We start from the raw sequence: 17,373 nt of genomic DNA on the forward strand, positions 1-17,373 counted from the left end.
AGGTAGCAGAGCCTTGTCCTGTAAATTGCACACCAGGATGTACTTTGGCATCTAGTACCAAGATTTCTAAACTTGAGAGCTGCACTTAATTTGAGGAAGGAAGGCTAAAATGGTTAAAATGCTTCAGAACCTCAGGTCTTGGTGTGGGAAGCCTTGCTAATGGAGGTTTACATCGTGAGTTCTAGGAGATATGAGAACTGCTTTGGCATAGCTCAAACCTTTCAGGAGAAGTGGGTTTGTAAATGCTGTGCTGAAGCCAGTATGTTTGCACCCTGGCCAATTCAGTACAGTTAGTGGTACTGCAGGGAGAGAGCAAGGAGGAAACATTTTGCAGATGGCTTGTTCATCACAGTTCTGTTGTACCCTGGGAGAGGAAGAGAAAAAAAGACGTGTAGGGTACCAAAGCCCTCATCTGAGCCATTGTCTTAAGGGAAAAACTCTTGTAAAATCCTGCCAGCTGGTTGAAGTGATGTGTGCAGAACAGGCATTGGTGTTGGAAGAAAGAAGGATGAGAGCTCACTTCTGTAAAAGCTGTACAGATTCAAACTGCCTACTTCACACACTTATTTTTAAGTTATGTCTTCTGCCTTAACTGTGGTGGAGGTGCATACACTGGTGGCTGAGCTGTGTGGTGTGGACAGAGCCATCCCAACTTCTCCACACGAAAGAAGCCTCTTTTAGCCAAAGAACAGAGTTCATACTGGAATTTTTCTGGCACATCAGACTCCGCTATGGAAAATGAGCTTTTCAGACCTTTGGTCAGTAGAGCTCAGCTGGCAGAATCTTGTGATACAAGTGCGTAGACTTTCTAGGTGGCGTTTACCAGGGAGACTGATTTTCCTAACCTTTTTTTTTTTTTTAATTTGGTGTACTGATGTTAATGATTTCTTATTTATTAATAGAATTGATTCTCAAAAGAACCTGTTCCTATAGATTTAAAAGCCTCTTATTGGCTACTGTAGTTTCAGGAATTAAAGTTGATGCAAACATGATGATTAATGCCTATCATTTCACTTTTTTGTAAGACCATTGGGTGACTTTGAAGTAGAGGTAAATACACTGCTGCCCACTAATTGGATAAACCTTGAATTTTCATGTCTGAAGAATGAGAAATGGACTTTTGCTCTTCTGAGGAGTAATTCCTGTAATAAACACTTGTCTGGGATCCCACAGGTAGAAATTAGATGCATGTATTTTGGCTGCAAAATAGATCTGATCTTAATATGGTTATGCAGCAAATTTACAGAAACAGAATAGTTTGATTATCCTCATTAACATTTTGCCTGTATTTGTTTCTGTTGTCCATTAAGCACAATAAAATGAATCTAATCTGCTTTACATTGAAAATGCTTGGGCAAAAAGTGTACAGATACTAGGTTCTGCAAATGAGGAGAGGAAAGGAGAAACAAATTTTCCTGTCTCCATTAGGCATTGGATTTCTCTACTTTTGTCTGCTCCCAGCTAGCTACCCATGACCCAGCAGAATGAAACTACCCAGGATGAGGCCACTTTCATTCTTGCTGCTGGTCCTGTTGCATACAAATAGCAACACCTACCTGCACACTTATTGGAGAAGAGAAAAGTGTAAGAAGAGATAGTGGATCAAAGATCAGGATAGGATAAATACTTAAGTAGAAGAAACAATGGCTTGATAGGGGTGTGACAGTACATCAGAAGTAAGAATGAAATATTGTCTCTTTTTACAGTCTGTGCTAGGAGTTTTTTTTAAGAACTAGGAGGGGAGAGAGCACTCGGCCCCTGTGGGGGGGGAGGAGAGGGGATGTGATCTGATGCACAGAAAATTAAACCTGAATTGTTTTACTCTTTCCTGTTAGCTGTATGATGAACCAGGAGTTAAGACACTGAAGGCTGGTTTGCTCAAAAACATCCTTGGGTCTCCTGCTCTGTATCTCAGGAGATATGATAACCTTGTTTTAGAACTTGATGATTTCTTCACTGTAACAGTTTGCTCTCTTCTTTCAGGGTTTGATATTTCAATGAAGATGCAAGGCTGGATCTCCAAAGCAGAGACCAAGCCACACTCTTGAAATCTCTTTTCAGAAATCACCACAGAATTATAAATCCAGATGCTTCTACCTACTGACAACACTGACAAGACACTTCATTTAGATTCCTTACACCTTTATTCTTTGACAGGCTAATGGAAAAATTCTTCTAGTTTCTGATACCCAACAACATTTTCTGCAGTGCATTTCTTATGATTTCAAGGGCACTGAGCAGGCTGGCAGGGTTAAAGGTATTAGTGGCACTTATTTGCTATTGACTTCTTTATTAATACAGTAAAATCTCTGCTAACCGGAAATTCCATTAACTGGGATTTCCTGCCAGCCAGCTAGACATGAAGTGTGGGGAGAAGCTTGCATGTGGTGGGTGTTGCCGCCACTCCCCTCACCCCCCCCCATGCCAGATAACAGAGATTTTACTGTATATATAAATTGTGACAAGGGGGCATAGACTTAGAGTTGGCAAGCCAAACTTTAAAAATCCTCCACTCCCAGACTGAAGTATGAGCTGTCATCCCACTATTCATGAAGCTATGGATTGTGATCTTGTAAGTCTCTACAAATATTCAACTAAGTATAAGCTTGTGTGTGTCTCCCTCCCACCGCACCCTTCTTTAAGTAGGAAGGAGACCTAGAAGTCAGTATCAGGCAGTTGATTGTATCTTACTGGCGCTCAGAATTTTTTTTTTTTTACTAGTTAGTAATTATTAAATTAATAGAATGGAGTTGCTCGTAATTGAATGGAAGACATACCTGGCATACCAGGCTTGTAAGTTATGAGCCAATAATGTGACTGCCAAAGTAAGACAAGCATGCTTAGTCTGGCTGGAGAACTTCCTTCACTAATGTAGATACCTGTGTATTTATTAAACGTTAACAATGCATTTTAGATTTATTTTTGCACTGTTTTGGTCAAAGAAAAGACTTATGTAATCCTGAGCCTTTAAAATAAAAAGATATATATTTTTCTAATTAGAAATGATGGAACATAGTTTTTCAACTATTGCTCTGTCTCATGCTTGGAAATGCTTCTGTTCTGTAATGAGTGATGCCTCTGCATTTGTATTTGGGAAGTAACTAAATATAGTGCTAACTATGCACTGCATGGCTGACCTATTTTGCTAAAGTTGCATAGCTATCTCCTGTATAAGTGTATTTTAAGTAGTTATTTCAGATGTTTCAGGAAGACTTGACTCCTAGGTCTTCGGGAGTTGTTAAGCATTGGTATGCTTAACAATTGGAGAAATTTTAACTGGTAACGCTTTTTCAGAAGATCCTTGAAATATGTTCAAGATAAAAGAAGAATTAAATAATACATTTTAGCTTTTGCTTGTTAGGAATTGAAATTGTCAGGTACATCTCCTTTAATTAGGTATCCTGAAAGCTGCCATAGAAGAACTTCAGGAAAAACTTCAAGAGAAGCTGTTACTTAGACCTCTGGACCCCAGGTCTGCACATTACTAAAACTCTGTTTCAGGATATTTCTTCCTTGATGTAAACAGACTATCAGAAGGGGGGTGGGGAAAGTCGGGAAAAAAAAACCCAAAACCTGTATGATGCTCTGCTTCTAACATGACGAAAGATTTTTATTTATTTATTTATTTAATTTCTTTTGGTACTTACTCAATAATTGTACTGCCTTAGTTTTATGTTTACTGCGTAAACTTATTAGTGTCAGCACCAAACTGGAGTTCAGTTATTTGTGCACTGCCTGTCCACTTCAGATGTCAGCTTCTACTTTTATGCTTCTTTTCCAGAGCTGCTCCACTTCTGCTTTGCAATGAAGTACATGTTAAATGGGGAGTCGGGACATAAGCCAAAAAAACTGAATCAGAGAACAGAAATGGGAGAAGACTTTTTAGCTCATGTTGGATTCTGGATATAACTCTGCAAACAGGGAAGCCTGGGTAGGTGCTCCTGGGCTTCAGGGGCCCTGTCCTGCACGTCCTGGGAATTTCCTGCACTCTCTTGCCTTAAAGCAAACGGATATCTGCAGCAAACAAAGTGGTAAAAATGTGTGTCACTTGCGTTGTGGCAACAAATATTGGAGATTTGTACCTGTTTGCTTCTGTGCTGCCATAGTAATTTTTATAGTAGCTCAGAAGCAGTGTCCATGTCCAGCCTTTTTGTCCCTGGCTTTCCTGGCAATCTGTAACACCCCTGCCTCAGTTTCCCTGGACAGCTCTGGAAAAAGGTTGTTTTCTTCTTCAAAGGCAAGAGGTGATTGTGAGGTTTGCTGATATCCCAAATAACAGGGCAGACTCCTCTGCTTCAAAACAAACATCCTTTATTGTTCATAGATGTGGAGTGTTTTTCCTGTCCGCCCCACTCCCACTCGGCTTCAGACTCTGTCTTCCCAGGGACTACCCTTTTCCTTCCCAGGGGTCAGCTTTCCTCTTTCTCTCTCCCCCAGGTACAGCCAGCCGTACAAAATAATTAAAAAACTATAGCGTGAACCCAAAGACTGACGCCCAATCAGAGAGCATTCCCTGCAGCCTGTTGTAAGGCCTCTGCCCTTGGGATGAAAAGGGCATCTTGGCATACTACTCGCAAAAATATTTTCAGCAACAGGTGCTTTTTCTGAACCCCCTAGACTGTTCCCCACCAAAGCTGCAGGCTAGCCCTGAGCCCACTTGGCCTCTTTTGTTACAAAGGCATCATTTACTTCATGGCACAGTAGAACTGCATTATTTGATGCACGTTCCTAGCAATAGTGGTTCATCTTGCTTCCATGGAATACTCTTCATTGCTATCCTTCCAACCTTAAAAGCATAGCTGTGTATTATAGCATATAAAATCAATAATTATTTTGATGGTGACTTTATTGTGCTTTTTAGGTGACCGTTTTGACGGTCTGATTCCAGCCTCCCTTTCTTTCCTTATCTTCCTCTCCCCTTTTCCCCCAGAGGAGGAAAACTTTGCATTGGCTTCACTAACTCATCTCTCTGGTGATTTGATTATTCTCCAGTGTCTGGCTCTCAGCATAGACTTCTGGCTCCTGTTTCATGACAGCAGGTTGTTTTCTAGTTCATCTCCCTGATCTCCTGCTGCCTAGCTACTTGGAAAAAAGCAGGGACAATGCAGTATAAGTTAGTTTACTGCCCCTTGTGGAGTTAGCTGTGTGGAAAGTATCTAGAAGGCAAGTCAAGTAAGTGCAAGGTCAGGTGGCTGGCCCAAGGAAGTGACAAATTCTGTAGCAACAAAACTGAATGTATCATTGCCTTGGGTAAAACCAGAGAATTACAGAGTCCATATTATCCTGATTGGGATTAACAAGCAACAGTCATCAAGGTCTCAGGCTCTCTGCAAGCTCAGGCGTATTAATTATATAAAGAAAAAGGTAGTAGAGAGTTGAGAGCTTCAGAAGAGTTTACCGAAATATTGCTATAGCAAGTCTCAAAAGGTTTTCTCCAACTTCATAGGAAAATAGCTTCTTTAATATTAAATTACTTGCGATACTTAAAGGATGGGAACAAGAAATTTGACATGCAGTTGGTTCACGTTCCAGTAGCGCAGTATGTCTGTGAACAAGATAAGTTATAAAATTCTTTCCTATGTGACTTTTTTTCCCCCTTTAGTAAAAAAATTATACCTGAAAACATATAGAGTTAAAGATAAGATGTGTTTGTGCACTGACAGTTAAAATGTAGGATGACTTAGACAGTTCTCTTCAAAACATTTAAATGTGAGAAATCTGTTTCTTCAGGGATTAGGGTGGGCTCCAATAACAAAACACTACCTCTCCTCTACTAGCTGCAATGAATTTACCACAGATGCTTTCAGTTAAGTATGCAGTCTGTTCCAGCAGACTTCAGGGTGCTTGGCTTCAAACCAGTTACTAGTGCTAAACCAAATAACTTGTCTCTATTTCTTTCCATGCTGGGACTTGAAATTTAGACCTTCAGATCCCCAAATCATTCATAGTCGGTGTCGGGTATAACATGCCTGCGCTCATAAGTTAGTGATGGACAATACAATTTTAGAGGCCCTCTAGCAAAGCTTCATCCCTGTTAAACACCACCCTTTATGAAAGGGTGGGAAATGAAGGACAAATGCGACTTTCCTTTGTTAAACGCTATGAGATATAGATGCCTTATATAATGGTTTCTAAGCCACAGGACTGGATGTTTGTGTTTAAAACCTGCAGCTCTAGAGAAAGCTATAGAGATGCCACCTTTTGCTTTTTAAGTATTGCCTTTTCAGAGAACCTAGTTTTGCATGGATGAAAAAAAAAGGTTTTAACACTGGTAGACTGGCCTGGCTTAGCTTATTGAACTTGTGACTGGCTTTGTTTAGTGGGTTTTAGCCACCATGCTAGCTGGGCCCTGCTATGCTCCTGTGTTTTTCATCAGTACAGCTTACCCAGATTTCAGGTTTGTAGAGTCCATTTGATATTGACTGTAGTTTGCAACTACTAATACTGGGAAGACTGAGAAGAATTTTTCTGGCCTCCAGACTCTAATATGATTTCCTCCCCCCATGGGAAGTTGTTTCTATTTGGGGGAAGGTGCTGAATGTATGATCATTTAAATAGAGCTTATTATTATTGATTCTCTCTTGTAGCTTTCATGTTCATTGATAATGAAGCCCACTATGTTTTTGTTGTGTATTAGCATTGTATAATTCTAATCAGCTTTGTTCTGAAGTTTGGGGAACAGGAAAAAATAGTACAATTTAAAGTTTTACACGTTAACTTTTGCATTATGCTGTTGCCCAGACAACTCTTTTTACATTAAGGCATTAGAGAAGCAGGCCTCTGCAAAAATAGCCATGTAATTTTGTGAAACATTTGTGCCCTGGCAAAAAACGTAAAATGCATCTTTGTGCCCAAGAACAACACGCTGCAATCAACTTCACTTTCTGGCTGTCACTTTTTTAAAATAATGTAATTAAGACCCTAGGCACGTTAAACTGGATAATGAACTGTAAACACATTTACCTTAGATATGCTTGGAAGATTGAAGGGCTGTTAAGCATAACTTTTTTCATGTTCAGTACTTTGGTGTTCAGCACCTAGCCATGAAATTTGTCTGTCCAGCCTGATCACCTTTTGTATGCATTTTGTGTCTTTCAGCAAACGAGGATTCAGTGTCCGATCCTTTGGAACAGGGACTCACGTGAAACTACCAGGACCAGCGCCAGACAAGCCAAATGTTTATGATTTCAAAACGACATATGATCAGATGTACAATGATCTGCTTAGGAAAGACAAAGAACTGTATCCCTGTGGAATGCCCTTTAAAAAAAATCCAATGTGGTTCATCTCTGAAAGGTGTAATTCATTATTTTGCATAAGGATTAGGCAGCTGCTTGACTGTGACAAGGTCTTAAAGATTCTAGGCAGGTATTCACAGTATGTAAGGGTCTCTTTTAACACTCCCTTGTAACTTGCTGTTGAGTTGTAATGCATGCATTCAGAATACTTTTTCATGGTAAATTAACATTAGTAGTTCTTGAACAGAACTATGAATATTTGAACCTTTGTCCATTAACTCCAGTGCACTGCGGGTCATGCTTTCCCAGTGCATAGCCCATTCCTGGCAATGGACATGCCAAGATCTGGCCCCACAAGGATTAAAATCGTATTTAGCTCAGTCAAGCAAGCAGGTAAGCAGTACTGTATGCTAGTAGCCTTGGTGGGGAGAACATAACTCATAACGTGTTCTCCCTTCCCATCAAGAAGCTAACTGCTTTCTTCTGGTTTTGACTGTACACCAAAAAAGTATTCCTTGAGTCTTGTTTACAAGTGCAGGAAGCCCAGTAAAATGCAGTGTTTGCTTCTAATAGCCAGTGAGGCTCATGCACACTGACTTATTTGACATCAGCCACAGGCACACAGTATTTTAGAATGCCCATAATTAAGGGTTTTGGTTGGTTGGTTTGTTTGTTTGTTTTTAACCATATCTCTATTTTGCAAAATTAGGGCACTTGTTTTGGGTCTTGCTTTTTACACAGACACTAATTTTTAATATTAAAAGTCCAGTGTAAAACCAAAAACTGGTTAATTTTAAGCGTACTATAAATTCCTTATGTAGGTTTTGCTTATTAGTTCCTCAGAAATATTGAGAGGCCCTTTGTTATAAAATGAGGTCACTGTTTAAGGAAGGAAGTTAATGTAGCATTCTCTCCTATTCCTCAGTGTTGCCTGATCAACATTTTCTGATTTTTGGGGATCTTGATTATATTTGAGGAAGGAAGGACTTGAATTAGATTTCTCCCAAAACATTAAATGAATGTTGAATCAAGGTAATCAAATCTTAAGATCCCTTTATCATTTAAGTCTTTGCAAATAGCCCTTTTAAAAATAGGAGGTAGAATCTTAAAGCGGTTGAAAATATTTTAACCCTTTTAGCATGCCCCTTTTAGTATGCTTTGAAACCCAATTTCTGTACAATTCAGCAGCCTGTTTTTATAAGGTAGAATTTTTTTGAGATTTTTTTTTTTTTTTTTTTTTTAAAGCTGAGAACAGATGACAGAACTATGAATACAGCAAAACCTATTTTAAGTGGCCATCCAAGGAATCAAAGCAAGTAGCCCAGTGGAAGAAATGAACTTTTAGCCATCGGTTCAATAAAACTTTGGATTCAACAAACACTAAAATAGCATGGACAGTATGGAGTAGGTCCTTAGTACAGATTTCACTGTGGCTTGATTTTAAGTCAGCAGGTTCATAGCTGTGTATTTGCTGACTGGAAAACATTAAATTTGAGCTCCATAAGACCCCAGTAGTGGTGGTTTCTTTTTGTGTTGGGTTTCCGAAATGTTCTCAGCTGAGAAGGACTGCTCCATAAATAGTACCAAGTATCTGTGATACTTGATGCTACGTTGGGAACTTCCTTCCGCACGGTCTTTGGACACAATTGCTGTCCTTATTGTGAAGAGAGATTAGGGAACCAAATTCTGGTCAGAGGGCTGAGGAGGATTTTTTTTTTTCTTCATTTTAAATTCAGAGCATGTCCCTGGACTTGTACACAATGTAATTTTAACACTTGTTGGTGAAGAAGAGAGAGCTCCCAGCCAGACCATGCTCTAATTGAGAAGCTTCACATCTTGGTGGCAATACCTTTTTTTTTTTTGGATGAACTCTCTCATTTGATTTATCTTTGTTTTTACAAGCACTTAAGGATTTGCTGTGATGGTCACTTTTCTTATCCCATTGCTGCTGTATCAAGAACATGGCACTGTTAAGCTGAAGCAAAATGAAAATATTTAGCCCCCTATTTCAGTGTCTTCTATTGGAGTTGTCACACATGAGGCAGCACTTTTGCGCTCTCTTAATGCATCTCCATGGATATTTGCAGTGTGACACTGAGCACTTTTTCCCCTCCCTTTTTTTGTTGTTGCTTTCCAAGTATAAAAACAGCTGAGGTAGGGGAAATGGGGCAAGAGTAGATGCACCTATATATTCTTACTCCCTTAAATGTTACAAATTCAAAATCTTGGAAACAAATTCCCCTTTCCAGTGTAAGAGGTAGCTCAATTTCCAGACTTGGGAATTCCTTGGCCATCAACACCCATTGTCACAAAGATGGAGTGCTCTTATTTCTCTATACAAGTTGTGGAGCATCCATTCTGTGGTCTCAATTAGGGCAGCTGTTTGGTCAGGGTATATTTTTAGAGGGTGTGGATACAAAGGGGTGAGAGGAGCTGCCCTTTGTAGGTGGCGGGCTTCGATGTCTCATGGGGAAGTGGTGGATGGAGTGGGTCTCAACATTCATTAGCTTGTTATGCTGCCCCAATCTTACTTTCTCCACCTAAGTGGGGAGAGCAGCTTTCTTCAGCCTTTCCATGTTGTGTGAAACAGCATAACCTGGTAACAAGTGTCGACTCCTTTCCATGCTGAGATGATGAGATATACAGGTTATGTGCCTGTTGTGATTAGGAGGGACCTCTGTACTCAAGTCCTTTAAGTCTGCAGGGAAACTAGGTGTACTTATGGACATTTGATATTCAGAGTGAGTTTGGCTAAAGGACTCCAGCACACCCTCCGCTAACCAGTCGAAGTGAACACTGAGAACTGCCATCCCAGCCAAGCACAGGATTCTGCAGTGGCGAACATCAGTCAGCCGAGGTAAAAAGCAGCTAAGAATGGCAAGGTGTGTGAAAGCTCCATCTCTTCTCTGTTGGTGGGGGGGAAGAAGAGACTCGAGAACCCACGGGCCTGCAGGAAGTGAGAAGCATCTGGACTGCAAATTTCTTAGTGGAACAAATATCTAGTACAGATTCCCCAGTGTTCAGGTGTGGACAGGCATGCATTTGAAGTGCTCCTAATCCCGCTTCACTCTAGAGTGCTTCAGTACTGCCAAATATGTGCCACTGCTGCTGCCTGCCCCACTCTTGCCCCTCTCCACGCACGCGCGTATGCACACATGTCCACACCAAAAATGTCGGTGAACGCATGTGCTGGCAGCAGCCCTTCAGTCAGTGGTGTCTGGAGAGCAGCAATCCTTGCATACCTCCGCCCAGTCTCCAGAGGTTCCTGAGGACAGCTGTATGCACAGGAGAGCTCTCACGTGGCAGTCCACCCTGCTCTTCCCTCTGTGGGGGTGGGAATGGATGCTGGAGGACTAAACAACCCCCCTGTTATGCTCTGTTGGATAGTGCAAGTTTTTATGTTTCTCGTCTTTTTTTGAGGCTCATTTTTGAAGCACTTCAGGTGTAAACTTCCATACCCTTTCTGTTTGGAGTGCTTCAAACAGCAAGTTTGTCCACGACCTTAGTAATGTGTGTTTAAAACCCTTGCCATGTGAATTCTTCACTTTAGAGATTAGAGAACATATTTTATAAATATAGGTACCTGACTGGGTATTGAGCATCAAAGAAGGGGAAACAGGTAAGAGCAGCTTGTTAAAAAGGCACACTGTCAATTCAGAAGTGCACAAGAGAGCAAGGGAATTTAACACAGCTAGGGCCTGCAGGCCTCTACATTTCTTGGTAGTGGGAAGTAACAGTATCATAATAGAAATGGAACAAACAGTTAATGATGCAGTTAAACATTACAGATGTATGGGCTTGGCAGCATTCTTTTTTTTTTTTTTTTTTTTTTTAATAATTTCACTGGCTAAAATAGATGTCTATTTTTAAGCCTTTCAATTTTTATCTATTTAAATTTTCAGGATTGTGTAAAATCAGAGGTGTGGGCAGTAGATAATTTAGCAATGGCAGTATACTATTAAAAGCTTTATAAAATCACCTGTTAAAATACAAAAAGTAAATATAAATCAGTAAAGGATACCTGATCATACAGGGACTGGGCTGGGCTCACCCAAAGTTTGGCCTCTGCCCTGATTGTTTGGGCTAGGCTCCCTGGGAATTTGGCGCCCAATTTCCCCAGCTGTGACCTGGATAGAGCAAGTGGTTGGTGGCACTGGGCTCCTGGCTGCAAACAGCCCTTTCCCTCCAACCTTCTCCCAACCAGCACTGCAGCAGCTGCCCAACCTGTTGCCAGAGGAGCAATATGTGCATGGTGTAGTTCCCCCCACCCTGCGTGCAGCAGCGAGGTGTGTGTGTGTGTGTGTGATGCCCTTTGCCACAGATTTCCCCCCTCTGCCATGAATTTCCTTACTCCCATCCTGGATTTCTGCTTATGTCCCCTTTCTGTGAGTCTTGATGATTACTGACGGAAATATTTTTTCTGTCTCTCTATATAATGTCAGGTAAAATCAACGTATATTGATTTAAATTGAATTCTGCCAAGCCTACAGATGTAAGACTAAGTAACTGATGCTGCCATTGCTTCATGAGTAAAGTACATGCATTTGAATTCCTGGAAGACTAGTGGCAGAGCTCTGAAAATGTTAACTTCCTTTGGAAAATGTGACTTGAATTTTGCCCTAGTCCTTCTTAAAGGGCAACACGAGGAGACAGTACATAATGAAGCAACACACAGAGAATAGTTGTTATTTCAAATGAAAATGATGAATAAATACTTTAACCACTGAACAGATTCTGTGAAAGGAGGCAGTAATGGTGCCAACGCTCGCGTGAATAATACAGATGTGGCAGACTCCACTAAAATGTCTCCAAACTTTGATTTGCTGTTAAACTACTAAAAAGTGAAGTCGTTGTGGGGCAAGCAACCCCTCCAAGCCAACTACCTGTTGGATCTAGCAGCAGTTTCTCATGCAGTGGGGCTCAAGTCATTGAGTACGCTGTTGGGTGAAGGCACATGTTGGCTTACTTTTCCACCATACTGCCTCTTGTCAAGTCTTTCAAATTAAGCAGGATCAGGCTTCAGTTGGCCTTGAGGCCTGCACCTGATGGATTATAATTTTTCCCCCATTTATTTTAACAGAAGAATTAGGCGCACTGCTGGCAGCCCCCCAAGGAAAACCCAAATGGTACAGCAAATGATGATAGTGTAGTGTATGGAACATTTAACTGAAATGTTTAAAGAGGAAAATCACAGCTTCTTGGCAAAATCCATGTGTAAATGTAAATTCTGCAAATGCCCTTTTGTAATTTGAATCTTTTTCATAAAGTCCCTTAAGCATTTGATATCTGAAGCACAAATAACAGATCTAGTTATCATATGAGGCAGTGTTTTGATAAGAGTCCTCTCAGGGATTTTGTCTTCTAGGTCAGTGTGGGGTGGGGAGCCCTTATTTGGTAGGCATGCTACAGATAAGCTTCACACCCTCCCTGAGTGCCACTCCCAATCCCTTTTCTTTGCCTGATCTACTCTGCTTTCTGCTTCCTGTCTGACCTGCTGCTCTGCTTCCTGCCTTGTTTGCTGCTGTGCTGTCTGTCCTCCCCAATACCACATGTCAAAGAGCTCCCTGTGCCACTCGTGGCATTCACGCTGCAGGTTGACCCATATGTGTTGTAGATGAAAACTAGAGTCAAGGTCTTCATGCCTTGTACTCAGTGAAGAATTGATGTCCTCTACCTCCATCTCTACCTCACAGTCCCTACCAGAAGGAAGTGTTAAAAGTAGCAAAAAGGCAGTTTAGCAGATTACCTTTTGTCTACCTAAAACAGTAGTTCTCTGTCTTCTTAAGACTCAAAGCACCCTTTGAAAAATGCTAGCTCTTGGTTTTCATGCTTTTTTTTTTTCTTTCTTCAGAAAAATAACTGATTTATTTTTTTATTTTTTTTATTTTTTTTAGGATGCAGAGAGCTCAGAAAGATTGTAACTGGTCAGAGTGTTCTTAAAACTATGGTTCCCTATTTGACAGTTCTGAGTCTATATAGTGAATCATGCTTGCACACTTAAGAGTGCTAATATTGAGTGGCACCCTGTGGCACCCTTGAAAGGATCTTAAGGCACCCCGGGGTGGTGCATCACCCTTACTTGGGACTACTGACCTAAAGCCTCTTCGAGGTTTCTAGAGGGCATAGCATTCTCTTTCTTAAACTCCTACTCTTCCCGTCGAGTTTGTGATCATCCTGTTTAGAGGTAGATGCATTTCCTTACTGGGTGAAATTATTTTATACATTTCATTTCTAAACTTGGAGTCCATCAAGGTAAAATATAGTGAAATATCTGCCATGGTAAATATGAAAAAAGAATTGGAGGCATGCTAATTCCTTACTGGACCATAGTGAATATGTTGAAAATCCAGGCGAGTGTAATGAGCTCTACTTAAAATCTAGACCTGGCTGGCCAGCCATTACCTATTGCAACGTTTTTGTGCGTTTTTGCTAATCTCTTTTTCCGTTTATCGTACCCTTCCCAATGCAGGCAAATGACGGCTGTAGCCTCTGTCACCGACCAATTTGTATTTATGGCATCATGGTTTCTTTACAGCATCCCCTTACCCCTGGTTTTACCCCTTATCTTCCACCTTCCCAAGAAGATATGTTTTTCACTGGTAAGCTGCACCATGGGGTAGAGCCCTGTGGGGAAAACTTGGTCGGGGGGGAGGCTAATATGGCTGCTGGTTAGACCTCTGTTGAGGGACGGTTCTGTCACCTATATCTTGCTCTGCATTTGGAACTAGTACATGAAGCACTTACGGACATGCACAGTCTCCGCAGGATCCAGAGGAGCAAAGGTGAAATTTCTCTCTGTGCTGAAGCATGATTGGAAGCCCACACCAATATATAATTCAAGCAGATCAACTCTAAATGGAGAACTGGGTCCCAAGAGCAGGGGCTGATCCTTTCCTGAAGTTCTTTGATTCCACCTGAGAAAGGTAGCTTGAACTTTTGCTCTCAGTGGCTCTTCCCCATCCAAGAAGACCTAACAGTGAGGGGAAGATTGCTGATGCTTCCAAAGCCAATCTCCCTGGAAAGTTTCTAATGCAGGGTGCATTACCTAGCTCTTCTAAGGAACAGAAGTAGTACCAGCAGCTCTTTTCTTGGTGGCAGAAGTGTCATCTAGCCTGAACAGAAGTCCAAACATCTCCAGAGAGAACTTTTCTAGCTAATCTTCATCTATAGTAGTGACAGCTGTGATTAGTTTATGCTCCAATTCTGAGAAGGGATATTGCTGAATAGCTTATCTTGAAAGTCAGGCCTTTTTTGGGCAACCATCCTATTTTGAGGTTTAAGGGGTGCAACTTCTAGGAGCAATGTCCTTTGAAGAATCTAATTCTGATGGGTACTGGCACTCATTTCCAAAATAGAGCAACCAACTTGTTGGCTGGAAGAGTGCAATCAGTTTGCTAGGCAGCCTCTTGCTATGAGGACCTCTGGAAGAGCATTGCCTTAAATTAGAAACTGCTGAGCCGCTCTGCAGTCAGTATCCTAGAGTATTCAGTTCAACAGCTTCTACTAATTTGAACACAATTCATTCTATATTTAATCTGAAATGTGTTCAGAAAGTGGGAGGGAGGTAAGGTGAACAAAAAAGGTCATATATTTAGTACAGAAGGCAGGAATTGCCATATTGGATCAGATCTACTCCTGAGGTGCTCCTTTTTGACCTGTAACTCTCTTTGGACCATTCTAAGGTATACGCAGCATTGGCTGGCCTTCAGTGCAGTAACGAACTTCAGTGAGAGTAGCCTCTTTTGTTGCCACCCAGCTTTTGTTTCTTCACTCCTTTTGGATGTATACAGTCTGGTACTAGGGACTTGTCTCTGACTCATTGGTTTGCTCCAGCAATTTGTCTCTTGGCACTGGGACAGCTGTCTCCTCGCATCCTCTCTGGGGCATATGCATAAGACCGATGTATAAAAGTGAGTTCAGGTTTTCTGCAGTGGTCTTATTTACCCTAGTTGGCCTTTTGCTCCTTGATAGTTCAGCAGATGTACCTATTTTTTCCTTCAGCCTTCCAGTTTATATAATGAACTTCATTATGTTTTTGGCAAAGTGCCCTTCAGAGTGCCTCTTAGTTCCAATTTTCCCTGATGTGGCTCTATTTTTTTTTTTTTTATTGGCTGTACTAGGGGTAATTTCAGATACCAAATAATTCGTTTGGATCAAATATCTTAATATGTAACAGTAATGTACCACGCTGTCCTGCTTCCCGTGTCTGATTTCCTGTTTGCTTTGCCTTCTGATATGCTTCAGGCAGTTTCCTGCTAAATCTTCTGCTACTTGATTAGCTTTTATTTATTGTGTAACATTTCCTAGAGTTAAGTGTCATGGTGCTAGTCCTTGGTTCTGTTCTGCTGAGGATGGTGACTTCAGTTGTATTATATTGTGGTTATTACTACTTCATAGATTCTCTGGAGCTCTTTCTTGAACCTTTTCCCAAGCATTACTTGAAACTAGTTCACGATTACTTTACCTTGCTAGTTTTCAAAATGAACTGTTCCATGAAATTCTTTCAGGAAGCTGGGGAGTTTTCTCTAAACTGTGTTTTATTATGAATGTGAAATTTGCTCAGTTTTATGTGAAGGTAGCTGGTTAGACTTAGGTTAAACAAACACTGGTTAGACTTTAACCACCGTTAACCTTGTGCATTCTGTTCAAGAGGCTACCACCAAAACACCGATTACACTTCCTACTGTGGGATCCTGCTGCTTTTTCTGGAACTTCCCTTGGATCTCACTGTCCTTTTTGTTCAGTCTTCCTAAGATACTAAAGGACCCTGCTAGGCAGGGGATCTAATTCATGTTGTTCATGTTCTTGGGAGGCAACATAACATCAAAAATTCTGCAGATGGTTCAGATGCCGGCATTTGACAATGATCATTCCTCCATCTACTGGCCAAAATCTCTCTTCCTAACTCGTTGAGGGATGTGAAAGCTCAGGGGGCAGCAGTCATCTTGGTATCTACAGACTGGCCCTAGATTCTTGATAACTTTTAGCTGAATGTACTCTGCAATAAACCTTTTTCCTGCAGTTGGGGTTTAACCTTCATTGGCTCTGCTTCCTCAGGCTCCTGACAGTTTCCATCTGACTTTCTGTTCCCGGTTATACACAAAAAATGGTTGAGGAAACTTCCAGCGGTTTATAAATAAGAAGTTAGGGACTGTGCTTGGTTTATATACTGCCTAGCAGAGTGGGTTGCCAGTCCCTGGCTAGCGTTCTTAAATGCTAAATTAATGCAGGTGATTAACAGTAACCTATGGGCAAGAATTGTTGGCAACAGCCTACCTGGTTGATAAGGAGAAGTTGCCAGTATGTGCAGGCTGTGGAGTCTACTTTGAAATCTCATTTGCAGGTAGGAAGAAAAATCCCTTTATCCTACTTGGCAGCGTTTTTTGAGCTTCTATAATAGTGCTGTAACTGAATCTCATTTGCTTTACTTTAGGGTAAGAGTATCATTAATATCAGTCACTCTTGGGCAGTTATAGTTTGCAGCTTCAGAGTAATTCATATGCAGGCCAGTTCTTGAATTCAGAAAACCATTAGGCTTTCTGGTTGCCAGGTGTTTAGGAATACGGTATGGACTTTTTTTATCCAGTAGAGATTGTTTCAGTCAAATGAAATTTCTTTTAAGGACAACATTTGGGTTTAAACTTTTTCCCTCCCCACATCCTTTGAAGTAGCTACAAGTGTCTCTTTACCTTGTAACAAGCCTGAGACTGCCTCATGCCAATAAAACTCTTGGTTGCAGTAAATAGTGCTGGGCAGTGGCTCTCAAGTCCTCTTTGTTCTTGCCACTGTTTCCTAAATTTCCTCTAATATGCTATTCCCTTCCTTAGTTTCTTGGGTTTGCAGACACCATCTCCCTGGCCTTTTTGGTTCTGATGCAAGTAAAAACCACTTTCAGATAACACTTCAGATGCTGGTGGGTGGAGCAGTCTGGGGTGCTGGTGCTTCCCTCTGCAACAGCCAGCCCCCCCAGGTGGCACCGGCCCGCAGGCATCCGGCTCGGGAGATCCCAGGTGCCACTAGCTGCAGAGGGAAGGACCGGGTCTCTGCTCAGCTTATGCAGGCAGGCTCCAGGGGCGGTGGGGGGGAAAAAAGATTAGGTTCGCTGCTTTTTTTTTTTTTTTTTTTCCTTCGGTGG

General features: G+C 41.3%; 1 protein-coding gene across 1 annotated transcript in view; it reads left to right on the plus strand.

The window, feature by feature from the left end:
- The window catches only part of SSU72 (SSU72 homolog, RNA polymerase II CTD phosphatase), a 62,044-nt gene that overhangs the window by 8,392 nt on the left and 36,279 nt on the right, over positions 1–17,373 (plus strand). Inside the window, exon 2 of the mRNA XM_090023810.1 lies at positions 7,099–7,242. Within this exon, the coding sequence (XP_089879936.1) occupies positions 7,099–7,242 (144 nt within the window). The remainder of the gene's footprint in view (positions 1–7,098; positions 7,243–17,373) is intronic.

This window comes from Crocodylus siamensis, chromosome 12 (genome assembly GCF_052110815.1).
Source record: "Crocodylus siamensis isolate JL-2025a chromosome 12, ASM5211081v1, whole genome shotgun sequence".
Lineage (NCBI taxonomy): Eukaryota > Metazoa > Chordata > Crocodylia > Crocodylidae > Crocodylus > Crocodylus siamensis.